The 27,538-nt window shown below is 48.1% G+C and overlaps 1 protein-coding gene across 3 annotated transcripts in view; it reads right to left on the reverse strand.

The window, feature by feature from the left end:
• Positions 1-271: 271 nt before the first annotated feature.
• sema5a (sema domain, seven thrombospondin repeats (type 1 and type 1-like), transmembrane domain (TM) and short cytoplasmic domain, (semaphorin) 5A) overlaps positions 272-27,538 on the reverse strand; it is an 88,115-nt gene continuing 60,848 nt past the window's right edge. Inside the window, exons 16-23 of one of the 3 annotated variants that reach the window (XR_003785544.3) lie at positions 19,837-20,062; positions 10,167-10,376; positions 8,018-8,188; positions 7,607-7,759; positions 6,010-6,054; positions 4,826-5,037; positions 2,794-3,019; positions 1,489-1,712 (exon numbers count right to left, since the gene is read on the reverse strand). Coding sequence is in view for 1 of the 3 variants with exons in the window: in XM_029146607.3 (XP_029002440.1) it covers positions 1,593-1,712; positions 4,826-5,037; positions 6,010-6,054; positions 7,607-7,759; positions 8,018-8,188; positions 10,167-10,376; positions 19,837-20,062 (1,137 nt within the window). In the remaining 2 variants the exon portion in view is untranslated. Of the gene's footprint in view, positions 1,713-2,782; positions 3,020-4,825; positions 5,038-6,009; positions 6,055-7,606; positions 7,760-8,017; positions 8,189-10,166; positions 10,377-19,836; positions 20,063-27,538 lie in introns of all 3 variants that reach the window. The other 2 variants (XR_003785543.3, XM_029146607.3) reach the window with 2 other exon arrangements.

A 27,538-nucleotide genomic window follows, 5' to 3' on the forward strand; every position in this document is an offset into this window, starting at 1 on the left:
GCGGGGCCCTATTGAAGACTCCTTTAAAACAGGCGGAGGGAGTCTTTCACTCAGCTTTTGAGTGATTTATGCTGTGTGCTTACAGTGCCACCGCTTCAGTTTTTTTTCTGAGGAATATCAAAGTCTCCAAGCTGTACTGGGTGGAAATATTTCATATACTTCATAATTGTAGAATACGAGTCCGATGCTGATTTAGCTTACGTTGGCATCACAGATACGATAGAGTTCATGAGGTCAAATACATCAAAGCTTTACATTCACTTAACGAGTCTTTAGTGTATGAAGTTTTTAATTTATGCACAGTAACACAAGCAAACATGTAAAAAGAGTTAGTTGCAACTGAACCACTGAATAACCTAATATGTGGTTATTACACTGAACAAAAATATTTTAAGATGATGAATGGATTTCATCTTCTAGTATATGGGTAACACTCCAGTTTGAGTTTGGGAGGATAGTATGTGCTACGCTCCATCTGTACAGTAGACGCCGTCAACAACCTGCCTCAGAAATACATATGGATCTCAGAAGGCAAATGAATAATGAACACTATCAAAAATTCAAATACATTTTTTTTACAAAAAATATAAAAAGTACGGTGACAAAGACTCAACTTGATGCAGGCTGATATGAAGACGGATTACTTGTCAGAAGTCACAGATTTTTTTTTCTTTTCAAAAGAAATTGTCTAACTCTTTAAACACTGAATAAATGTATTTCGAAAAACTACAGACAAAGGCTTTGAACTTAATTTTTCTGTACAAAAAAGACATGTAACCTTTTAAAAGCAAAAAAAGCTTAGAAAACAACAAAATAAAAAGTTTTACACTGATCAATTACTGCGAGACGAAAGACCCTGCGAGAGCCTAAACTGAAAAAAACAACAGAAGAAAACAAAAAATAACCAACTTGACAGCAGACGTCAAATATCTACATCCTGTTTCAAGAACTGGGGATGGGGATATTGATCCATCTGGAGGTTGCTGCAGCAGGAAAATGGTAAAAGCCACCAAGCATCACCACAGCCTTTGCTTTTATGACTCCCAAAAGTCAAGACTGGCAAAGATGTTGTTTGTCCCAAGTCCTCAGACCTTGTAATGCGATCAACCATGCAAAACCAAAACAGAGCGTCAGAGAAAACACATCAGATGAAGTCATGCAAAGCAGTTTTGTGGCTATTTCTCATCATTACAAATACAGGTTTGTTTTACAGGCGTCACAGGAAAGATAAAAGAGATTATATTTCCCACAGTCTGTTTGGGTAAAGTTCTTTTTTTTCCCCGTTTTGGTCACATCGGGAAATCTAGTTGTCCATTTCTCAATAAGAGTCACGGCAAGACTTCTTTCTTGCCCTCAGAAATCTTTCCACGTGTACCTCAAGGCACCTGAGAGAAAGTGGGCGTTTCCCTTTGTTGGCAACTCTGCGAGTCTCTGTGTTTTCATTTCATACCAGCTGCCATAGAGTCTGAGAGTGGGGAGGCCCCACGCATGGTGTCACGAATCGCAATACAAAGCACAAATCAAAGAACACGGTCAGAATGGATGATAAGGTTGGCGTCCACATTAATGTGAAGGAGTTTTGCCGGCCAGGGTTAATAGTCATCATAAGTGTTGAGGTCAGTGAAGTATGCGTTGGTGTAGGTCTTCCCGGCAAGCTGTGGGTTGAAGTACTTATTTCTTTCCTCCAGAATCAAATTGTTTTTGTTAAAGGCCTGCGGATGAGAAAGGGAAAGAGAGGGGGGAAAAGAAAGAAGATTCAGTAAGGACAGATTCTCGACACGCGGATCAAGTGATTATTCAGCCCAGATGGCAAGGTAAAAGCAAATCCATCTAGCCCAAAAAATAGGGGAAAAAAGGAGCAACACAAATCAAAGAAAGGCCGTTCGGTGAATGAAACATACATTTCACATCGCAAGGTCAAAGTATTTGCAAACAGACGGGAAAAATGATAAGCCACCACGGGGCTGAATTATTTTGATGCAAGTCCGTATGGCCACCTCTGTCATCTCTAATACCCGGCATCAGCGGTTTTTATGGCCCTCGGATTGTTGGTCCTCTAGGACAAGCTAAGCTATAAAAATCGATCAAAAGACTCGCTTTTCTGTTAAACAATAAGGAAGAGCCATGGGGGCATCTGCTGTGTCCCTGTGTGACATGGTAAACATGGAACGAGCGTCTGATGTGGCGCTTAATATAGCACCAGCAATTTGGCAAATGGATGCGTCTATACCCTGCGCACTGTAGTCCCCTGGGGCGCAGCAATTGAACACTTGATGACGGTGCGTTTGCAGTTGATGGATGTTTCTGACTGACACCGATAGGCTAAAAACATTTTGCATGTTTAGCGTCTTCCCCATTATGTGATTTGCACACAAAGGGAATTTAATTGGCCCCCCCGCCGCCCCGGAGACAGTTATGTGTCTCAGCAGGTGGCCCCATGGCTGCTTTTAAACAGCTGTGCTACGATGCTAGCTCAAATCATCTACTTTGTCTTCTCATTCTAAACGTAATAATTCGTAAGAGATTAAAGGTGTTTTTAAAACAGAGGCGAAGTGGCATTAGCGATACAGTTTCATCAGTGCATCAAATCAAAGAAATTTGAAGCAAAACAAGTAACACAACATGAAAAACATGCAAATGGAGGAATTTGTTGAAAGAGAAAAATTAGGGAGGGATACACTGCCTTCTCACACGCTGGGAGAAAGAAGGGGTGGGGTGGGGGGTTGTGATGGAGGGATGAAGAAATCTGAGCAGAGAAAGAGAAACTAGGCTGTGTTCCAACCTGCCACACACAGGAAGTGCCACAGGAAGTGGAAAGGCGGGGCACGATGGGGAAGAGGAAGTAGCAGTGGTGAGGGGTCAAAGAGTTGTTGGGGGGGTCAAGAGGCAGGATGTTGTAGAGGTCAGAAGTCAGTGGTTAGTAGAAAATCTCCAGGCCACGCATGGACACCCCCATGTTAGCAGAGAGAGGCTGGTGCATGGCGGGGTCGTCCAGGGGTAAGAGTACCGACACATCTGGCTGCAGGGAGGAGAGGAATGGGCAAGAATCATCCTCAAAGAAACCCCAGAGCCCTTTCCTGTCTTACTACACCCTGGAACAGTAATAAACCGTACAGAAAACTGCGGCTAAATGTTACGTTTCTGACTCCTGGAAACACTCCAGTTGGCTAAGCCGCGAGTACGAAGAGTCTCCGCGATACTTTGTGCATACTAATAATGACTAATGTGTCAGTAACATCAGGATTTGAGCCAAAAACTATTGAATGTGGCATCGGGTGTTCATCACTCCCTCCATAACACTCCAAAGAAGCACATCTCGGATCTGCACATGTAATGGCTGAAAATTTACTGCCACATCCGAACCATTTAAGCTTCGTGAGTGATGGTTGGAGGCAGAATGTGCTTTTTGAGGAAATTAGACCGTGTCCATTCGTCATGGAGCTCCTTTGTATTTTCACATGGACTGTCAATACCCATAGCTGCTCCTATCTGCAACTGAACTAAGTGAATTATGCTCCATGCGTCTGACTGTAATTGCATGACAGATGAACGCTCCTCACACCTTTATTCTGCAATGAAATTACATTTGGAGACGTCTGCTCTGAGCCAAAGGGTCTGTTCTCGCTCTGTGGCGGTTTTACAAAACACTTTCATATCAGTGAAGTCGTCCTACAAACAGAGATTCAGGGATTCGCTTAGTTTATAATCTACACCTGACAATGAAGACTAGAAGACAGAATTAGAGTTTCAAACACTTTCTAGCAAACGAAATCCTTGCTAAAAATTGCTTTTATGCAGCCGCGTATAGGTTTTAGTGTAGCTCCTGGAAGATTACCAACTTCCCATGAGTTGGATCTGAATAAATAACCAGAAGTGCTTCCTAGACCAAGGCACAATTGAGTTCACGCTGTACAGTAACCCAGTGCATTATAAACAGTCAGTTGGGAACATTATCAAATCTTTGGCTTCAATTATTGCATATGTAGCTCATAAAAAAGTAAACTTAGTCAGCAAAATTCTTAGTTGTCAAAGTGAAATTAGAAGCAGCATTTTTCAAGAGAATTTATGTCAGTGTCTCTGCGTGTTTGTAAATGGGAGGCTACAGTAGCAGCAGTAGGATCAGACTTTAATAGCAACAGGTAAGCTAACAAATGTCACCTGTGATAACGTGTGGTGCTAATGTCAGTGGTATTATTTGACAGTACCACATTTGCTGCTTCTGAATAAAAAAAGTAGCTGAAACACCTTGGGCACCGGGAATCCTTGCAAAAAGCTCAGCTGGTGCACGAAGGAGCGCTAATCACTAGCTCCGTCTGGCACCAAAGGCCTGACGCGTCAGGAGATAAGAGGCTGTTTGTACTACGAGCGTGTACTCCTGCATCTCCGTCCCTGACGCTTGCCTCCAACTACGTGCACTTAATAACGCCACGGAAGCGCCGGCGAAGCAGGCGAACGCGCAGGTGCCCGGCTTCCTCGCTGATTTAGCGCCCACGCGCCCGTCGCAAACCGCGTTAGCGGGTTATGAGAAAGCAGTGCATGACCACTGACACAGAACAAAGTCGCACGCTGAGACACATGGAGGAGGCGCGCACAGCAGGGGGCCGTGCGTGCCGCTGCCTACATGTTACACGACCAGGAAGTCGGCGCACGACAGGAGGAGGTGTGACAGAGAGTCATGCAGTTAATCACAGCTGACAGTACAGAGGGAGGTAAACCGTTTCTCACTGACTCGGGGTGAAACATCAATTGATTAAGTCACAAAGCGCTACTTTGCCTCCGCACATCTGGACATTTGTTAAGAGCAGCCCTCGACCCGCCCACCGACCTTGATGGCTTCCACCGAGTCGTACTTGTCCAGCTTGTTGATGTGGTTGGTGATGCTGGTGTTGAGCGGCGCGGCCGATATGGGGTGGATGACGGTGGCGTCGTGGGCCTGCTGCTGGTAGCGCTGGCAGTACGAGTAGACCAGCAGCGTCACCAGGCAGCCGAGGATGGAGCTGCTGAGGCCCACGGCGATCATGTGGAAGAGGTTGAAATCTGCGGGCCAGAGCGGGAGAAGGAGGATGAGGGACGGGCCGGAGCTGGCGCCCTGTCACTTTAGTGGAGCTGGAGCGGTAATTGAAGCTGCAATTCATATGGCAATAATGGAGGCGCCGCCACGCGGACCCCTCTGGACTGGTGAGAACATAAACATCTGTCTCTTTGTTTTGGTTCAGTCCTGACTCATTGTCACGTCCCTTTCTTCTTACAGTATTCTGCTGGTTCACACACGTCCCGCTTTGAATTCGCTGACGCTACTGAAAACCATAAAAGCCCAAAAAATCAATAATGCTATATTTATGACTGTCAACATACAACTAAACTGCATAAAAAGCTTAAACCAAAGGCTAAGTACACAGTTGGATCAGTAGCAACCTGTAAATTGGTTTGTCTGGGGATTTGCTGTACAGTAGCAGGATGTGTTGCAGTGAGTGCTGTGTGCTCTGCATCCTGAATAAAGCCACGTAATGCTGTGAGAGCAGTCTGTGGCCGGTGTGGGAGGCTCCACTCAGGGCACAGCGCGTCTCCACCGTCGCACTTCAGCTTACTGTATGCACACTATTGCTTCAAGTGCGGGGCACCAGTCGAAGCGACTTACTGCAGATAAGTATATCTGCATTTTTATCAACTCGGGGCACGTTTGTATCAGGGCCGCTGTAGCTGGGCTGCAAAAGTGGTTTTATTGATTCAGTCAAACTAAAACTGCAAAAGCAAGGAAGAAAATGTTTTTTTCCACCATGGTAAGTTTCCCAGGCTCAGGTTGTTCTGTAGAGATGAAGTCGTGGTCAGAGTTTATATCGTAGCATGTTGTTTTCTACAAAGTTGCATTTCCAGTTTCCTGGAACAGAGCTCCTACAATTCAATGCTAGTTGCTGGTTCACTAAACAGTAGCATCTTATACAGCACAACGCACGCTCATCCTTCCGTCTGCAGCTCCCATCCTCACCCACATTCACACAGGTAATTTACCTCCACAGCGCCTCTCCTCCTGACTGGAGTGTGCGACCGAGACTTCTGACAAAGGAAAAGAGAAAGAGCAAATGCGTCAGAGCTCAGGGCCAAATACCACACGGCCTTCTGTTAGCATGACAATGGGCGCCCCGGAAGGCGAGCGTGGAGACGAGAGAGAGACAGATTATGGTAAAATCTCCACAAGCTCATCAGGGCGGTGGCACCTGGAGTGGGTCATGGAGAGTGAAGGAAATGAAGTACAAGATGTTGCTAATGAGCCCTAATGACGCACCTTCCCCCATTACAGGGGATGGATGATAAGGTAGAGTATAAAGGCTAGTGGATAATATTATAAAGACCCATAGAGGCTTTACATAGAGAACGGAGAAAGCATGTGTTTGAATCAAACGCTCAGTCATTTGTGATGTTTAACAACTCCAGTAAAATATCACTTCCTCCAAACAATGTCAGTCTGGTGTGTTTTTAGCGATGAAATGTAAATAACATGCTTTGTTAAAGCGGGGAGGTTTAATGATCAGAGCAGAGCAGATCAATGCCGTTGGGTGTATTGTATTACCAGCTGCCAATAAAGAGATGCCCGTCTACACAGGCATCAATACTAATGGTGGTGGGAGAGATAGCGTATGTGTTGTGAGGGATCAGATGGAGTCTCTTCACTCCACTAACCAATAACTCGACACAACGGTTCATCTTTAGCAACGATTGGCTAATTGCATATCAAGCAGCAGACCTCTCCCGTATCATATAAAACCCCCTTTTGTGTGTTTGTGTGTTATAATGACGATGTTTAAAAAAAATCTGCAGCTCATTTCCAGCCTGACTCAAAAAGAGGGAAATGATCTCTGTCAGAAAAGGACACCCTGTTTAAGAAATGACTATTAGCTTCACTCAGGATAATGGCGTCTGTTATTACTGCAAACGGTGGAGACGGCTCGCATTGACAGGTGTCGCAGGATTGGGCGGGTCAGTCTCCCCGTGTGGAACCACTTTGCACTGTTGACAATTATCAGCACAGAGACAAGGATTTAAAACCGTAATTGGTCTAATTGGAAAAGAGGTTTTATTACTAAAGGGCAAATTATTACTAAAGCATATTGTAAAGAAAAAAAACCTTAAAGGATGAAATGACCAGAAACGGCACACAGGAGGCATTTCTGTTCTCCTCCCAACGTTTGAAAGAAGCAGAACTGCTGGTGTAAGTGCTTTTGCATCGCCAGACAAGACTTTGAGACTCATAATGAAAGCAATATAGCAGCAAGGTTGTTGGAATGAGTAGGAAGCCTGCCCTTAAGTGCAGCACACCCGGGTTGACGCCCCCATATAATCACCATCCACGCTCACAAGGTCCTTGAGGAACAAACTAATCCTAACCATTTCCCAATAGTGGTGCCCTGTTGCTGAACCCGACCTCTGACCCGAGGAAGGTCCCTTCGAGGAATCGATAATGTATATCATTATCACAGGTGTCTTGAAGATGAACTGGATTACCGCTGTGGGCATGTGGTACTGGGTGGCACAGGATGTGTGTGTGTGTGTGTGTGTGTGTGCTAAGTAAGTGTTAAGTCATGCAGGAATGTGCGAGCGCGGGGGTCACCTGGTATAAAATTAGAATCAGAGCACGGCCGGGTCTCGCTGCTGTTTCCCGAGCACTGGTTCCCCGTGGGAAACAGGACGTCGCAGTGACGGACACGCAGCTGGGCCCCGTTGGAGTCACAGTGGGACCACTCCGACCAGCTGGACCAGCTCTCTGGAAACGACAGCAGAGGGGTTCTCACACTCAGCCCGGTGCGCTTCTCTGTACAGTGTGAGTGTGTGTGTGTGTGTTGTGCTGTCAGACGCACACAGTCTTAGTCATGCATGGGTATTCTCTGGAGAAAAGAAAATAAGCAATAAATTTGTGATGGATTGGTGGGTGATTGGGGACTTGAAGCAGCTTGAGTGGTGCGGGGAGCGTGTGTGTGTGTGTGTGTGTGTGTGTGTCTGTGTTGTGTGTGTGTGTGTGTACCTGGACAGGCCTGTGTGTTGCACAGGGCTTCCTCAGTGTGCAGGCCCAGGCAGATGTCCCCTCCGTGGGCCGGCGGGGGGTTGCTGCAGGTTCGTGTCCTCATGTAGTGACCGCCTCCACACGTCACCGAGCACTTGGACCATGACGACCAGCACGACCAGCTGCCGTCCACTGAAACCACAGCGTCAGAGGCATTGACAGTAGGAGACAAAGGCAAGTTTCTAGTTTCAGGGAGAACGTTTTCCAGGTCATTTCAAAAGACAATTTCCTCTCGGCATCATGTGATTGAATTTGATTCCAAGCCATTTTAGACAGTGATGCGTAACGCAGTAATAAGGCAATTTGAATAAGTGTTCGTGTGTGTTCTTGAAACACAACGGCAGAGAGTGTCCTACAGCCAGCTGTTACAGCCAGTGCCTGACCTGGCGCTGCCGCCCTCCCCACCCACAAGCTCAGCAGCCTCTCCTCTTATTAATAAAGATAAATGAAGCGTCTCCATCCTCGACTGTGCTTCTTTCCTTCATCCGATGCTAAGTAGCAAAGAACAGATGGCCCAAAATATAGTGAAAAGGTTTATTGGGGAAATAGATAAAGTAGATGCGAAGGAAATATAAAAGAGGGAAGAAAGAGTAATAAAACAGGATTGATCTCATGCCATGAATCAACAACAGAAGTAAATATCCTTTACCAATCATTTGGATAAAACCTCACTTCATTGAGAGAGAGAGAGAGAGAGAGAGAGAGAGAAATTCCCTTCTGTACTGGAGAATTGCTTTTAAAGACCTGAGGATGGCTGGCAGCACTGTGCAGGTAATTGAAGTTGCCGATGCTTTTTGTCATCTCAGTGTAATTTCTCTATCACAAAGTGACACGGGAGTCGATTCCTGGCCCTCGATGACGGATCGTCTCATCTCGGGCGCAGACGCGAGAAAACACGGAATCATTTGTTTCCAAAGCAGATGGATGTCGGGCACAGCACCTTTCCGCTCCCTCTCTCACTCCCACAGTGCACGAACATGTCTCCAAAGCGCTGGATTAGGCATAGGAGGATTACAATCGGTCCTCCGCCACAATTTGCCTGCCTCAAAATAATATCTCACTTTCAGAGGGGTGCTAATTGAGTCTGCATTAGTATTCAGCGCTACGTCAGGCTGGGTTAAGTCGGTTCCTTTGGGGGACAAGAGTGCAGGGCTGTTCATCAACATACTTCAGCTATGCTATTATTACAGTCAACATCCCAGAATAGGTGTACTACATGTATTAGCATAGCGACCCGGCGCAGGGAAATCAAAGTGCATTCACTTGACGTTTCCCCCGAGGGGGGGCACTTGTGGGAGCCGCGCAGCCGGAGCTCCGCTGGATGAAGCTAATCCGCTGCCATTAGATCCGTCCACAGTCTTCGTTTGAGTTCGGGGCTGATAACATCTCACCCTATTTAGTGCTCAAGCTGTTGCAAAGCTGAACGGCACGCGCTCTCATCGAATGAATTAACAGGCTGTAAAAGTAGTACCGATGGCCGTCCGCCGTCTCCTGCTCACGGGGGGGAGGTGGCAGCGGTTATGAGGACGGATCATGGGCGGATCCCGTATCTGAGGGCTTGATTAGGAGTCGCCCAAGGCCGCGTCCCGCTTGGCTCCTCTGCTGGTTACCAGGTGCCCCTCATGCCAAACGAAGCACTGGATTTCCATTTAGACAGCTCACTTCCCTTGTCAGACAGAGTATTCTTTTAATTAGAAAGCTTCCTCTCGCTGTCTTCCGCCAGAGGAGGGTTGAAATTGCATTGTCTCAGGGCTTTCCACAACAGAATGAGGCCTCCGATGGCTGGCAGCATAATTACCCAGCGATGTAATTACATATTGGAGCGCCACGGGGATTGTCTCTTTGATTCCTGGTGTAAACCGGGGTCTTCGTCATACCTCTTATCTGTAACTGATTTCTTTTGTGATTCCTAATGATTGGGTAAGTCATTTTGTTACTGTAATTCTTTACCCACTAATCAGGAGAAAATATCGCTTGAGCGCGGCGTATTTAACGTTTTGGTGATTAGGAAAGTGAGCCGGTCGAGGAACTGGTGACATAAACAACCCGCTGCTACAACAAAGCCTGGCTTCTGGCGTAATGGCGCGTGTGCGCGTGTGTGTTACTGTACCTGGACAAGGGGTGATGTTGCACTCCTGGTACTCCTGTGCCGGCCCCAGGCAGGTCTGGCCTCCGTACTTGGGCTCCGGGCTGCTGCAGGTCCTCTTGCGACTGCGGATTCCCCGGCTGCAGTCCCGGCTGCACTGGGACCAGGAGCTCCAGGACGACCAGCCGCCGTTCACCGTGTGGCCCGAGATCCTCCCCAGGCGAAGCACCTCGCCTGTTGAGCACACACAGCGCCCGGGCGAGTGTCATATCAACTTCACGCGTGTAATACCACATTTCCCGTGAACAGATGAAAGTGGATGGTGCTTGGCCTGGCTTTCTGGCATCACTCTGTGCATTTGTTTTGAGGAGCAAGGAGAGGACAGAGAGTCAATAACAGCTCTTGATAGCAGAGAATGTGCTTTTACTCTTACGGCTGGGGGATGCTCTAAAAGCTTCAGCTCGATACGTGCTGAAAGATCCATGTCCTGCTCCTGCTTTGTGTTCCGCTTAAACATTGTGCTGTATAATTTACCTGAAGCTCACATAAGCTGCCAGTGGCTTTATTTATTTATATATTAGATACAGTTCTCTCTTGAATTATACTGATGTTCAATTCTCCAGTCTCTTTCCCTTTTTGCCATTCAAGACGTGTCTGATCCACCGACAAGTGGAGGCAGGAATGATGAGGCAGGTGACACCGATCCGGAGGAATACTGGAACGATTGTGTCGAACAGCGAGCTGAAGGCCACAAACACAAAGCCCTTGTCCCCGGGCAGTCCAGGTGCTGAAGGATGGAACGCATTCCCGCACTGACATGTTTGCCCTGTAGGTAAACTGCAGGGGCCCAGCAGGGGGCCTGTGGTGTCCTTCAGTCCTGTCAGCAACTGCACGCAGAGCCAAGAGATACAGTTGGATCCAACTGTGGAAGATTGTTCATGATTTGCGATGTAGGATGTCCGGTGGTGGGTGTGATGGGCCACACATGCGCTTCGCTGCTTGGCTGCGTTTCGCATTCTGCCACTACTGAACAGTGAAACTAGAAAAACAAAAAGACGCGAAAAATTCGAGAAAGCGGACGAAAACCCATTGAGCGGGACCAGTGATCAAACATCAGCTGCCTAATCTGCGTGTTCTCATCTGGAATGGCTCGAATAGAGGGTTCCTAATGAAACACGAAACTATCATTTCAATTGAACTCTAATTAGTGCGTGCATTAATTAGCGGCGTGGAAATGTGCCTCGTGGTGAGAGAGCCCAAAGCTTGTGGCCTTTTCAGCTTGAAACGAGTGAACTCATCTGTTTCGGCGGATGATAATCACCTCCAATAAAATTACAGTCGCGAGCACTTCTCTGAGGATTCACTCCAGCAACTTAAACTATTATCTCATCTTTTCGATAACGGTGTCTTCGTTTAGCGTCCGCGTCGCCGTGGCCTTTTCTGTCCGGCCGCTCGACCGCGACTCGTTGTCCTGTCAATCCCTCACTCTTCTATCATTGGCTCATCTATTAGTCTCCCTGCGCCTCTTCGTCGCTTTCTTGCTCCCTGCCGTCGCCTCCGTTTCGTCCCTGTCCTCCAGCCTGGCCTTGTTTGTTGTGTTGTCAGCCGGCTCCTTTCACTGACAGTTATCGCGGCGTGGCTGCTTTGTATTCTCAGGGTGAGGACAGTGTGTTTACCTAGTGCAAACCCTTGACCTCTTCATAACTACGGCCGACCTTGGCGGCGCGTGGGGCCCGCTCGCCCCGGCCGCCGTCGGCTGCCGTGAGTGCTGACAGGGCTGTCGAGGCCGCGGCTCTTTATTGATTCTGAGCAGGCGGCGGCTTGGACGGCCCTGCCTGCTATTGCAGCCCGCACTCTTCATCAAACCCCCTGCAGCCCAAGAGACCAGTCTGCTAATCTAAAGGCAACGGAGTGCCTCCCATGGAACACACTGTGTGCACACATACGCCCTGAGGTCCGAGAGCGCCCCATTAAAAGCGCGCACAAAGACAGTGTTTACTTTTACACACTTGATGATGCTCGTTCCCACAACTGCTCACTTTCCGTGCTCCACCTCTAGTTCGGGACTCTGATGTACTGCGTGCATTGTTGGTGCTCCTTCACAGAGGCCGCCCTCCAGTTACCAAAACAAACAGCGTGGCGCCCTCCTCCTTAAATAGGCAGCGACTGGATCCATCGATCCACAAAAGAAGCACACGCAGCCAGAGAGAATTAATCCCTGCTCTCCCGACGAGCGGGGCCGGACCAGAACAAGGGAGGACACAGCGCCACATCCAATGCTCCCCATTGCAGAACATTAAAAGAGAACTGGGACGTGGAAACCCAGCCTCACACCCTGCTCAAAGGCAAAATACGCTGTAAACAAACTTGAATGGATGTGTGTGTGTGTGTGGGAGAATATGAAGAAAATATAGACACGGGGGGATAAAAAAAAACAACCGGGGGCCGCGAGGAGCAGCGCGATGATGAGCCATCAGAAGCAGTAGACAGAAACAGTGCAGCGCGGACTGTGAATGCAGAGACGGTGGAACAAAGGCGGAGACAGAGACAGAGGCAGGGAGGAAGATGAGATGAGACTGGACGGACAGTCGCGCTTTAACACAGGAAGATGGGCCGGATCAGGGGGTAGAAGGGAGCAGTGGCCTTCAGCAGTGGAGGAAGGGGAGAACATCTGGATTTCAAACCGCACGTCCGCTCCCCGTTGCTAATCTCGCCCGTCCTGCAGGATCTGCGCCGCAGCAGAGATCTACGGGGGAACAACCCGGCGCACGGCGACGAGACGCTTGTTGAATCCACCCGAGGCAAATCCTTTGAGTCTGACGTGTTCTGAAAAGTGGGATTAAAAGCCTTCAACTGCACGCTAAAACACTGTCATCCCCCGCTCGCAGGTGTGATTACAGAGATTCGTTAGCCTGAACGCGTTTTACTTCCTGTCTGTCTAAAAGCTGTGATCACAAGGACACAAGAAGAGACTTTACATTCATATTAATGTCACCAGGGGAGCGTTACTTGCTATTGTTTGACGAGCCGCATCCTATGCACTGTATGTGGCGCCCCCCCCGCGTCTCTCTGTGTGGCTGCTGTCAGACCCGTCTGTCTTTGAAGGCGCCCAGTTTGCTGCCGTGCCTGCGTCAGTCCGCGCTCGGGCCGCTTCCTCCCATCCTTTGAGTTTCATCTTCATCTTTCGGACCAGTCCACCAACAGACGCACCCATCACCCATGACGGCTGAGATCCAGTGAGCTGCCTGACTTTCTGCCTTGTGTTTTGCTACTAGAACCACTGTTTGCTGAGTGTCAGGCTTGTGTGTGCTTCTGCAGTGCTGCATACTTTTACTTGGATTCTCATATATAAAAGAATATATATTTTTAAGTTCCCCTGAGTAATATTGTTGCCTGCTTTCTTTTTTTTGTGGTGGACATACACAACTCTTAGTGGTTGTTTTTTAAGTGGACGTAGCAGGAAGTCAAGTAGAAAATTCAAGACTTGTGTCTCTATTAGTTACTAACAGAAAGTAAAACCCCACTTGGTCCTGCTGGATGTGATGGTGGACTTCAAGTACGCATTTGTGGTAATTGTAGGTGCTTTCACCGGAGAGTCAACTCCCACAACGTGAAGCAGCCGACACACCGTGCACACGCAATTGTTTTGTACCCACGGAAGCTACCATGGCAGAAACCATCGTCTTTGTGGTAATTTAAACCACCACAGCACAGCTTGGCACTCTGAGGAGAAGCAACAAGCAACCAGGCGCCGTGTGAGCTCGCGGACCTTTCCTGGGTGTTGTTTTCTCAAGCTCCGCTCTGTCAAAACCTCTTGTTATGATGTTTTTAAGTGCTCAGAGCCATAATTTAATGCGAGCACACTGAGCAAAAAGTGGCTTCGTGCCCGAGTTGTGATATTTTATTTTATTTTTTGACAGGCGGCTTGCGTTTCATTTTACGCTGCCGTGTTAATTTGCTGACTCTGTGTCAATAAAACCCGCGCCCCTCTGAGGGTCATTCCGGGGGGAGAGGTGAAGGAGGCAGCGCGTCGCTGACAGGCCAACGCTGGCCTGCAAATGTAATGTCAAGCACAGCTGCAGTAAGGTGGTGACCTCCATCTGATGCTAATCTGGGCCGGTGCACGGGTTATGTACTTAGCTGAGGCATAACAAACAGGCAGAGGCCGTCATCAGCAACTTTAGCTTCAACAACATCAACAAGAGCTATTGTAAAATAAAACATGCACCAGTTTATACATCACTATTAACTATTGTACTGCTTTGTTTGTCCCTGTATTCAGATGCATATACAATTATCGTATTTAAGATAAACAAAGCCAGACCCTGACTGTGACCCGCTTTTAATGAAGGCAGCATCAACAGTACTTATTATTTTTCATCAGTTTTCCGTAAAAACAAGGTCTTGCTGACTGTAGACTAACTTAAATACAGTGTCCACCTGTTACAGCTCAGCTTGTCCCGCTCCTTGATCAGCAGCGAGATGAACATAGAAGACGACAGGCCTGACTACAGGGAAGGAGAGCAAAGCAGAAGAAGAGAGAATAAGGACAGTGGAACGGCTGTCATCCGTCAGAGGCGTCCCTCAGGACCGGCCTGTGTCTACTCACTGTCTGCTCATGACATCTGTGCAGAAGAAACTAATCTGTCGCCCATGAGAAAGCCCAGACCTTGATAACGGATCAGCAGAAGTGAGACACATCAGGCTGCTGACGCGCCGCGGTTTCTTCCAGGGGGGAAAAATGAAGCCATCACTCATTGACACGAGCCAGCAAAATTACCAACTCGCCATCTTCCACAGAAACGTCTTTCATCTCGCCAACGCTTGTGTCTGTTTCTCTCTTTGTAGGAAGCCAATGTAGTAAAAAAATAAATAAATAAAAGAGATGAATGTGTGATTCAAAGCCCGCTTCGTGGAACTAGCGCAACTGAACTTACACCTCCTTCGCCTTATGGAGGGACATTAATTAAATCAGACAAACATGTCTGCTTTATTGATATACAGCCTTGCAGAAATGATCATTTAATCCTCCTGTTGGTGCAATGAGCTGGCCTGTGGCGGCAGAGCGAGTGACTAATAACCAAGACGCTGTTTTAGACTGAGGCTGACTAATGGATAAGTGGCTGGCGTGACGGTGGCGGCAGCAGGAAGGTGAAGTCGGGACGCTGCTCACAAAAAGCCTGACAGCAAAAGAGCAAACACGGCGAGGAATGGGTTAAACAATCTTCTTGTAGTAGCTGAACATCAGAAATGAGCTGATATGTTGTTTTCAAGGATGAAGGCAACACCGGCTCAATTACTGTAGCTCCAGCATCTTTATAGTAAGATAAAATGAATTACATAAATAAAATCCAGCGACCTTCGCTTTAAAAACGCAGCCGGACGAAGGGGGAGCAGCTTTTTGTGCCTTTGTGTTTGCGTGTGTTGCTGGTATCGCCAGCGAGGAATGTTCCGCGAGGTCATTTGCCTCTACGATAATCGCAGTTCTGCTAAAGTGTCCTTGAGCAAGACGCCGCGGCGCTGCTGACACATGACTCCGCACAAAGCAAGAAATATGTACAGGGAAGTGAGCGGGATGGTGAACGCGCAAACACCAATCGCCCTGTGCAAACGGAGTATTATTAATTGTGCATTAGTATATAAATATTAAATAAGGACGCACTGTACTGAGTGAGGAAGAGCCAGAGACAAAGCAAAGGCCATGTTTTATAAATCGCCTATAGGAATTTGCTTCATGCAAATTTAAAAGCGCCCGTCGACACAGCCAAGTAAGCAAATGAACAAATATTTGGATTTTCATTTAGGCATATGAAGTAAATCAAAGAGCAGGGAAGAGTGAACACGGACTAATCATGACGAGAGAGGTCCTTAAATCACCCCCCTTCTTCAGTAATTAACTCATCACCATCATTAAGCTGTGATTACTGATACGAAACAAGTCAGTATGTTACATAAAAGCTCATTGTGAGTGCTTGGTTAAATCATACGTTCCCTCTCATAATAAAGACGGATAGAGATCTTAATAGGGGAGACAGTGGAGCCGGGGAGAGTCGGAAAAAGGTGCCGACGTATCTCAAACATCTATTTATTCTCTCTGTTGAGAGGAGATTAATTCTCCGCTTCTGAGCATCAAAGATGAGACGTCCAGGTGTGTGTCAATAGCATGCACCGCGCCAAATGTCAGGTGTATCTGATAGCGCTGACGCTGAAACGCGGTGACATTCTGCCCGAGCAGGGAAGAAGAGGAGGAAGAGGAGGAGGAGGGGAGGAAGGGGGGGTAGACAGCGAAGATCTCAGACAACAGCAGGCCGGGCTCTTTATTGAGTAGCAGGGAAGCGGCACCGGTGCAGAGACACCTTCATGCATTGGTTTTAAATGAGAAAACAAAGAGAGAGACGGCGGCGGCGGCGAGCGAGGGAACTTACTTGAAATGCATCTAATTCCTAGAGATTGACATGTAATCTGTTTAAAAGCAGCATCTGTTTTTATTTGCATGCAAATTCTCCGCAGATATTCCTCCTCACTTATGTGTTGTATTTCATGGGGGCATGTGGGAAGGCACATTAGTACACGCAGTACATCACAGTGCATGTAAATCGCTTTTAAACTCATAATGAGTATTAATTATTTTTCATCACTGTTTTACAGAAGAAAGAGGAAAGCGTGTGAGGAGATCAGATCGATACTAAACCGCCCGATGTGAACAGTCAATCTCTCAGGTGACATGATTATCTCTGGGTGCTGGTCATCTCACACACACACACACGCACACACACACACACACACACACACACACACACACACACACACACACACACACACACACACACACACACACACACACACGCACGCATGTCAGCCCGCCCCCACGCACACCCACAATAACACACACACACACACACACACCAGCGCGCTCCAGACGGATGTTGAGCTTTGCAACCGATGAAATGAAGAAGTGCATCACTAGAGTCCGGCCTCCCTTTTGGCAGCTTGCGATTTAAAACTCCAGCGGTAAGTGAATCATACTGAAGCTCGGAGATGAACAAACACTGAGGGGCCGCGGGCCGCTTGGGGGGCGTTTACACGCGTATCAACAGGTCTTGTGTTGGGTGGAGGTGAACCAGCGTGTTCTTTGAGGAACACAAACCGAACCGAACGCAAACCCCTGAACTTTTGATCAAACCCCGACAAACAAAAAGGGAACAAAAGGCGTCTTTCATCAAACACATTTTGATGTGGAGAAGAAATTTCTGTCAACAAATATCAAACAAGAATGGAGAAACGTTTAATTAGGCAGAAATGATTCTTTCTCTTTGCAGGAATGACTCACTCTGATTTCGCTTCTCTCTGTTCTCAGTCAAGGCCGGTGTCTCCTGTTAACGCGAGAAAGCTCTCAAAGCACAGCCAAGTCATACTCCACCACACTGTGCCTAAAACAAACGCACCCTTCACTACAAGCGACACTATCTGACTGCAAACAAGTCACAGCAGCTGGTGTGGGACAGAGAGGGATTAATACTGTGGATTGATGGTGAATTCGATGACAGCAAACAACCGCACAGTCTTAACAGAGTCTCCGGTTATTTTTAATTTGTCATTTTTGCTGTTTGACAGTTTCGGTTTCCTTGAACTGCTCCACGGCTTCTAACAACTAAAATTAAGTGTAATGCTTGTCGAGGATTAAAAACAATGTAAAATAGAAAATAATGAACACATGAAGTATGAACTTAAAAAACAGTGAACAGAACGTCAGACAGACACTGATGTAACATTCAGTTCAAGTCTAAACTAGTTAACAAGACCCATCTGACTGATTTGGTGGCAGCAGCCTTTAAATAGCCATTAAATAGACTTTAATTCTGCGGGTGCTGGCAACCATAACTGTGTGTTTAAATGCACTTAAAATTATGAGATTAGTCATATTAGTCAAATTAGGCGTCTGGTCAACGTTCCATTAATGCAGCTTTCGGTTGAAGAGATGTGAGAATGAGTTGCACGTTTTTAAACTGTACGCAAATTATCCAATGTGCTTCATTAATAATATTTTGTTAGCTCAATCTTCTTGTGACACAGTTATTCCGCTCAGTCCGACAGAGACTCCTCAACGGGAAATTCCCAGGCCGCTCGCCGCTGAGGGACCGCGGACCGGCAGCAGCGCCCGCGGCGCCGTTAATTACTCCTGCAGTCGAAAATTCGATATAGGTGGAATATTAAGTGCATTAGCGTCATGACAGATCGGCGCCGCTGATCACTGGCAGCGAGCGCATAATGAAGTTTCTCTCTATTAACAAGGAAATTACAACGTCCCCTTTAAAGCGTGGTGTAAATGTAACCTGCAGCATTGCTGATGCATAATTTGCACCTCAGTAAGCCGACTTAATAGCGCAGCGCGTTTCCCCCCATGGCACAGTTGAGGAAGTAACAACGGGTGTTAGTACACCGCTTGTTGAACAAATGTGACTGCGCGGCTCATCCATCGCCGCGCAGCTGCAGACGCAGACGCTCTGAGTCCCGGCAGCGACTGACACGTTGGCAAAAGTGACTCTACCCAGCTGAAAGCCGTCTATTCAGCGGCTGTAATTAACAGTGAAGCTAATCTGATGTCAAGGTTTTGGCGACAACCTCTAATGAAACACATTTTACATGTTACTTCCTGCCGCAAATGAAAAACGCCACAGACCTATTAAAACCCGGGCCTTTGTTCTGTTATGTCTCGGATGTGCGGCTGTCACTCGGTTTGAAATCCTTACGTCTGATAGTCAAGCTTTTTTTTCCTCCTCCTGCTGCCGGCGCTCACTTAAAAAAAAAAAAAAAAAAAAAAACCCTTCAGGAACATTTAAGCGTTGGCTTCAAAGTGTGAAGAGAACATGTTGTACCAGAGACGGCGCCGAAGCAAAGACAGAGATTAATAACCAGAATCAGAAACGAGTGAGGGAGAGATGGGGGCGAGAGAGGAGTCGGGGGCTGACCTGTGATCGCTGCAGCGTGAGCTGTGCAGCAGTGATGGACCCAGTGATGGGAGGCCACCAAAGCGTAGCAACACCAGAGCCCTAAGAAAATCTACTTTTCTGTGGGAGGCGCCGTAAACAACCTCTAACCGCTGCCTCCGTATCCGAGGCCTCTTTGCTGTGGTGCGGTGCCACCCAGGCCGTCCTCCCCTCTAATGTGCGTCCCTCCACGCGACAACATAAACAACCTGTCAATTAGCAGCTTGTTTGTACGAGCGTTGGCTGGGTTTAATTCACCAGGGGTGTGGCTGAGTGTAAACGTGTGGTAGAGGAGCTGGGATGACAGATACGTGTGTGTGTGTGTGTGTGTGTGTGTGTGTGTGTGTGTGTGTGTGTGCGTGCGTGTGTGTGTGTGCGTGTGTGTGCGTGCGTGTGTGCGTGGCATCGCACAGAGACGCCAAAATTAGTCGTAAACGACTGATCGGCTCGGTGGATTGGAAGTTCATTAGCGCTGATGCTTTGATCCCATGATAAAGTGGATTATGACGGGACCATAAACACAAGAGCCGATTAAGAGGGCGCTACTTTAAGTTTTTACAGGACAGAGAGGGGAAAAGTTTGAGGAGGCGTGAAAGGAAAGTCTAATAAACGAGAGAGACGCATAAAGGAGGATTAGCTCGAGGGGAGGATGCCAGTAATTAGGCCGCAAAGACGTTCGGAGCGCGAGGGGGGGGGGGGTCACTCACCGTCGGTGGAGCAGCCCGTGGAGCCGTCGCTGGAGCAGTAGCGCATCTCGATGCGCTGCCGGCCCACCTCCAGCAGCCCGGGGTCCGGGACGCGGGCCTTGCAGGTGTAGCGGAAGCGCTGCTCGTAGTGGCCGCCGTTGTCGGAGATGTTGACGGGCGTCCACGGCGTCCAGGGCGTGGTCTTCTTCAGGTCGGGGCAGGGCAGCGTGTTGCACGACTGGTACTCCTGCAGGAGAGGGAAGGAGGCGGCGACGGGGCTTAATAATGATCGGGACAGTGACTTCAGAAATCCTCCGCCGTCGCTAAAAGGGAACGGAGCATCTTATTTATATAAACAGCCGTTCAGAGGATGCAGTGAACCTCCATTTATCCTCAAAAGCATCCCGTGTTCCCTTTTTCACCTCTGGCCGGCTCACTCCGTCGCCACCTCTTTACGGCCCGGCCGGGCTCCGCGTCCCTGCTCCAGGCGTAACCTGCCACTCTCGCCAGCGCGCCGCGACTAAGGACACGCTCCCATTAGGCCACTTGCTGAACATGGCAAGAGCCAAACACGGCAGACAGGGAAGGTCATTGATCAAGTTTAATTTATAACCGAGGGGAAAGGGCGGAAGAGGAGGAGGCGGGGGGGTGGGGGGTGCAGGTGATGCCAGGGACCCAATAAGGCGGATAAAGAGAGGGAGAGAGAGAGAGAGAGAGAGGTAAAGAAGTGAAGGCAGCTCCTTCTCCTATTTGCATCCAGGCAATAAAAATAAAAAAACACAGCGGTATGATTTGTGAGTCTTATTTAAGAGCACCTTAAGTATAAGTTCCCCCTCCATTCGAAGCACTCGGTGAGAATATGCTCCTTCCGCGGGACTACACTTGATGATGTGGGGATAATAGGTGGGTAATAGGGACTCTGGCCTCCTTTTGTGCGAGGCTAAACAAATAAGGAGGTGGAGGCAGCGATACGTCTGGAGGGAGCGCTGCCGCAGAGGGGGGGGTCGAGACGACTGCCGGCTTCCTCACCACTTGTTTATTTATGCTGAATAGACCTTGAGTGAGTGGCAGACCTTGACAAAATAAGATAAGAGTTCCTTTCTGCACATCCGTCAGCCTGTCACGCGCCGCAGCCTGACGGGTCAGCTGAGGGAAGCTCCATACGTTCTATATGTGCAGGTGCGTTGTTCACCCGCCTGCCCCGTCTTTCACAGCCCTTCCACGTGTCCGTCCATCCGTCCGTCCGTCTGTCTGCCGCCTTCGCTACATTCCCTCCAGCGTCTCCTTCGCCCGCCGTACAGTACGTACAGCTCGCTTTGTGACAGCTGTTTCCTCAGCTCCGAGTTTCTTTTTCTGGCTGTATCTTTGTTTCATCTCCCTCTGCCTTTCCCTATAAACCCCCCCCCCCCAGAGGTACCACTCTTAAAAACACGGGCAGGGTTTAGATTCTGCGTGAGTCGCGTGATGAATGAGCGTGTCACCCCGGCCGCACTTCCTGCCTCTCTCCATCTAGCGCAGTAATCATCTCCAGACATTAATATTTAACATCACCGCACATCAAGGACCGGCCTGTGTGCGCGATTATCGGCCAATAACCAAAGGGAAGCGGAGGGAAATACGACACGTGTGACACGAGTGCAGGTGAACGCCAACGCTCCGTGGCTGTTTGTCGCGCGGGCTGTTGATTGTGGCCAAACACAGTAAATATTTAATGAGGCTTGTCTGGTAAACGCTCCTGCCTGTGCTCTCTGAGGATTAGTGTCGATGCAGAGGTCTGAGGCGATAATTACTGGGTTTTAAGCTAAACCTCATTCAGAGTCTCTGAAGGTATCCACCGCTGCTTTACACGCAGCCTGGACTGACATCAAAAGATTTGTGGCTTGAGTAGCTTGAATCAAAACCCACTGGAGCTTAATAACTTAGTAAACATATATCAACACGCCATTTAAACATTTTGTCCTAAATACTGACAACAGAGAATTCTGGATTGGGATTGGTTGACAGCTGTTGACACAGATAGTGCAAGATGCGCGTGTTGGCCGAGATGATTTATTTAAACGGTCGAGTGGGAATTTTAAAAAGACAGTTGAAGACTAATAATAACTAGCCTGGCTGCCAAGCTAATAGACCGAGTGTGTAAAATGAAAATATGGTGAAGGTCCTCATCATGAGCTCCGTAGCACCCGGGGGTCCATGATGTGAAAAAAAAGGACCCCTGTTAACAACAGGGCAGCCAGCAATAAAGCTGAAGGACACTGAAGGAGGTTTATTGCATTTTTCAGCAATAAAAGAGCCTTGTTACAGCAGCCACGAACGTGAATACGAAATCTGATATAATAACAAAACAAAAACAGTCTCCCCTGCATTAAGAGTGGCCGTTTTTATAGCACCTTCTGAATAATGCATTAAAAATGGACCTGAGAATGTGAAATAAGCACCAGGCCAGCTCTGCCCATATAACCCCATAATCTAAACATACAAATACAGCCACAAGCAAAGTGAAAAAGAATAAAAACAACGCCATTCAAACATTCACCGAGCCAGAGCAGCGAATGGGTCACGGCAGCCATGTAGCGTATGAAAATGTGGCTCACAAACATGCGAGAGTGCAGTTTGAGGCAGGAGCAGTCCGGCAAATTGTCTTAGTCTCAGTTTCCTTTTCCAGTAATAAAACTACAATCAGACAAAAAAAAAACTGTCCTGCACTTTTCACTTCTCACTTGAGACTCACGTCTCAATTCCAGAGAAATTAACCAAAAGTGAAAGCATGGTGGAAAGTAGTCAACTGTGACAAGTGGCATGTGGAACACCAAATTGGATTCAATTAGTCCGCAGATTTCGGCTCGGCATCCTGCGCCCCCCCCCCCCCCCCCCCCCCCCCACCCGCCCCCCACCACCCCTTCACTCCCAGCCTCCGGCGAGAGCGCAGTTACACATTACGGGCAAATGGAGAGCAGCGATTTTATGCCGCGCAACACCTTTAACAGGCAGCTGCTCCGAGACGGGCGGCGCTTTAATGTGTTTCTGGACGAAGCTCAGGAGAACTGGCTGAGAGGGGGGGGCTTCACGCAAACAAGCTGCTGCCTGGTGGGTCGGTGTGATGGCACTGGTCAGGGTGTGTGTGTGTGTGTGTGTGTGTGTGTGTGTGTGTGTGTGTGTGTGTGTGTGTGTGTGTGTGTGTGTGTGTGTGTGTGTGTGTGTGTGTGTGTGTGTGCAGACGGACTTGGAGCTGCCACTCTGCCACTGATTTGAGTGTGTGTGCATGTTTATGCAGCTGAGTTATGGATCCAGGCCTCTCCATCACCCTGTCTGCTTATTTTCTTAGGTGTTAAAGGATGAGGACATGCGAGCTGAGGAGGAAGGGTTGTGAAAATGAGGGAATGAGTGTGTCAGCACACTCACAGTGTCTGAGTGCTGGGCGAGTATAAGCCCTCTGCCTCGCTTCCTTTAGAAGAATCCATGAATGTAGAGTGGACGGTGAGATTTGTGTGAGCGTGTGTGTGTTTGTGCGTGTGTGTGTACAAAAGCCTCTCTGTGGCGTCTGGCCAGTTGTGGGAGGTGAATAATAAGGAGTCGTGCCTCTCCAGCATCCTGCCATCATTACACTCATTATGCCCCTTACTGGAGTCGGAGAGCTCTGTGTGTGTGTGTGTGTGTGTGTGTGTGTGTGTGTGTTAGATGAGGAATGTGAGAGAGAGAGGGAAGGGTGTGTGTTGGTTTACATACAGTAAGGGCGTCTATATACACACACACACACACACACTTACAACTTAACTTTTAAGGAGATGGTGCAGACTTGAGAGTGACTAATGCCCCTCACTGTCTACGTCTCTATTGTGGTCGGGTCTGCAGAGACGGAGGCCTAATGTTCCTCAAGTCTCCATGACACATCAGTTCAATTAGCAACGCTGACTGGAACACACTTCGTCAAACTCCCATCTCTCTCTCTCTCTCTCTCTCTCTCTCTCCTTCGCTCTCTCTTTCTCTCTCTCTGTCTTCCTCTGTCTCTCTCATTCTGTCTCTCTCTCTCTCTCCCTCTCTCTTCCTCCCCCCGTCTCTCTCTCTCTCTCTCTTTTCCTCCCCCCCGTCTCTCTCTCTCTCTCCCTCTCTCTCTCTCTCCCCACCATTCTGCCTCCATAATGAAGCCCGCTGTCAGACAGGAATCAGGTCTCCTGGCTACACACGGGCGCACAAGCCCTCGCACGCACACACCAACGCTGGGGAGAAGGCAAACACACGCGTGTGTTCACCCGTCACTTTGCCCCCACACAAACACCGGCTGCTTAACTTTAATTTCACAGCCCGGCTGCACGGCCGAGCCCCTCGCACGTGAAAGGAGCGCTCTCGATGTTATTAAGCAGCTCTGTGCAGGTTCCGCACGGCCCGCGTTTGACTCCCTTAACTCTGAGAGGCAGAGTCAAGATGTGCAGTTCACAGGAGAAAAATGGTCCTTTTTGATCCCTGGATGTGAGAGATATTTGATGTACTTTGCCGTATAAAGCGGGATATACCACCATGAATAGCATCTTCCTGAAGAATGCCAATCTTTGAAGTGTGTCTCTTTTCATGAGAACCAGGGAAAACGAATACCAGCATGGCATTTAAAGTGCAATACTGAGTCCTTTATGCGTGGCCACAATTGACGCTTAAATATTTTACAAATCAAACTGGAATTGCAAATGTATTTAACTCTAACTATTAATGTACAGTGTATATGTGATAATGAAATTCACAGACGTCTGAAAGGAGCTTCCCTAATTCCAGCCCCACACTGACAGCACACATCCTCTGGACTGTTCAGTCGAAAGTTGAAGCGTTTAAAAGACACAGTTCCCATTACATCTGGCGCCAGGGCCACGAAAAAGAACATCACACGTACAATCGGGCATGAAGGTGCCGGCGCGGCGCTCAATCCGCTTCGGGGGCCAGGCAACTTGCCATAATTGAGGGAAGCCTGAATTCTAAAGGAAAGTCAGGTCGTCCGTCTGCGCGCTGAAGCCGGAGCGCAGCTGCCGTTATGCAGCATGACAATGATCCCGAGCACAAGAGTCGACCTGCGCGCGCTTTCAAAAGGAATAAAGTATGGCTGGTGCGCGGCCCGGGCCTGAAGTAGCTGTTAGGTTCAGGGGGCGATTACATTTCACAGCTGAGACAGTAATTGGCCCCAGCAGTTCATGAACAGTTTATTTATTACATTTGAAACAGAGCAGGATTATAAAATCCTCACGAAACCAAACTGATTCTGCGGATTAATCCTAATATTTGATAACTCTGTTGACTGCGCCGTTTTTCCCTTTCTATGGAGAATTGCTTTTCTCAAAGCAAGGCTGCTGTTTTTCCGAGGATAACGACTGTGTTCTTCATTGTTTGTAAAAAAGCCTTTCTTCCAGTTTAGCCAAGGCTGCCTGACTTTCCGTGTTTTGACTTTTTTTCATCACGCAGGAGAAGACGGAGCCGAGGAGCGTTCTCGCGGCACACTAAATCACTGCTGGCCCACCACAGCCCGGCTTGTTTATTTCCAGCCTGGGTTTCTCGGGCTCCTCGGGGGGATTCAAACCTGTAATGCAGATACAGTGAAACTGGAGAGATAGGGCTGTGCTGCAGACCGGGGTCAGACTGATGGAGGCGCTTTTCGCGTCAGCAAAATGACACGCGCAGCATCTTTGGACTAAATAGGTCCCTGGTGATGATGCTGCCGGAGCCTGAGGCAATGACGCGCGGGGCGACAGTGGGGCAGGTTTGATGGAAGTAAAGCACCTTGAGAGATGCACGAGGCAACGGTTTGTTTTCAGGATTGCATAGTGAGTGGAGGCATTTTGGTTTCAACTGAAGTGTCCTTAACCTGAATCCCTCCCAGCATCACCTGCCTCATCCTGTCTCGGGCTGTGGGCTCCCTGTGGAGAATATGTAAGCGGGGAAAATGGAGCTTCAGGGATCAATAGAGACTCACAGGAAAAGGAGGAAGTGAATGGATTCGCTGTGCGGGGATTCACTCTGCAGCATGTTGACCACGAAGAGACGGGCTTTGCCAGGCAAGTTGAGATTCCTTATTCTCTAAGTGACGTCTCTGTACAACCCAGAGCAGATGTTTACTTGCTGCTGATTAAAGTCTTGGTAACACCTGGAGCTGATCAACAGTGGCTGCAGCAATATTAATCCTGACAGGTAAAGATGAACACACACACACACACACACACACACACACACACACACACACACACACACACACACACACACACACACACACACACACACACACACACACACACACACACACACACAGTAAACAGGACCCAAGCACCTACAGTGATTTCCAAACCGGTGATATTCTGCTCTACTGAAGAGTTTGGGGGCTTTTGCTACATATTTCGGTGACATTCATTAACCCTGGCTCTCACAAATCGTTCCTTTTGCTGTGTGTGTTCCTCACTAGGGGCCTGTGCTGCAGCTGCACAAGTAGAAACAACACAGTAAAAAATGTCACTTTTCCTCCTCCGTCTGATGAAAATGCCTTTTCTTGCAGTGCAGGACTCTCACGTTTCGGATGGTTCCCCTACTCAGATTTGATGTTTAACTGGTCTCTGCTTAATTACGTACATTATGAACCTGTCCAGGGCGGCTGAACACAGACATCAACCCATCACAAATACTTTTTTAATCATTTCTAATGGAAAGGTTTTCCCTTGAACAGCTCTTTGGGGATTTTAAGAGCATAAAGTGCAAGCAATTGTTACATTAAGCTGTGCAATTAGGCACCTCTTCAGAGAGCTTAAAAGAAGTGCAGCAAATGTGTCTTTGGCCTGGATAAATATGCTGAACACACACTACAACTTAAACTACAACATAAGATGGCCCCGCTGTCGAAAGAGGCCAAGGAGAAGGTGTCTGTACAGTAATTACAACTGGGGGCTCAACCAGTCCCATTTAGGTCCAGGCTGCAATGTTTGGAGACAACGAAATACTTAAAAGAAAAGGACAAGTAAGTAAACAACAGTAAGAACAATAATGTCAGAAAGTTATTTTATGTAACTCAGCTCACCCTGACTCAGCTCTAATAGGGTGCTGTTTGTACTGTACCTTCTTCTGACAATAAAACGCTCTCTACCGTCACGATTCACTTCATTCTCGCTGGTCTCTAAACCAAAGATACTGTACATCAAAACATCCACAGCTACTGAAAAGGGACGTGGAGCTTTCAGTCTCGGAAATAGCTGTTAAGAGAAACTGAGATTCCCCCGTCAGCGTGTCATCAGTATCTTTTTCTAAACGGAGCTCCTGCAGGAATGCTGATGCATTCCCAGGATGCTTCTGTGAGCGTAACGGCCGCAGTGACAGAACCAAGACAGCTGCCACTGGGGGGGAATATGAGCGTGACCGAGCAAAAGCGAGAGAGAGAGAGAGAGAGAGAGAGAGAGAGAGAGAGAGAGAGAGAGGGGGTCACACAGCAACAGATGATACAGCATGATGAAAACTGCTGAATTGCAACTTAATGCGAGGTCGGCCCTTGCATGTGGACGTTCTACAGATACTAACGTGTTTTGGGTAATTATCAGATACCACGCGTGCTCCTGAGGCTGTAAGGCCTTGAGTCGTTGAGCTGAACGCTTCATAATTCTGGCTGCGTATTATTTGGCTTAGCAATGAAGTGATACAGAAGCTGTGGGATGTGGTGTTTTACAGCCAAATGTGATTTGGGTTGTTTCACTCTTTTTCCAGCGTTTGG

The sequence above is a fragment of the Betta splendens genome, chromosome 4, assembly GCF_900634795.4.
Source record: "Betta splendens chromosome 4, fBetSpl5.4, whole genome shotgun sequence".
In the NCBI taxonomy this organism is placed as follows: Eukaryota; Metazoa; Chordata; class Actinopteri; order Anabantiformes; family Osphronemidae; genus Betta; species Betta splendens.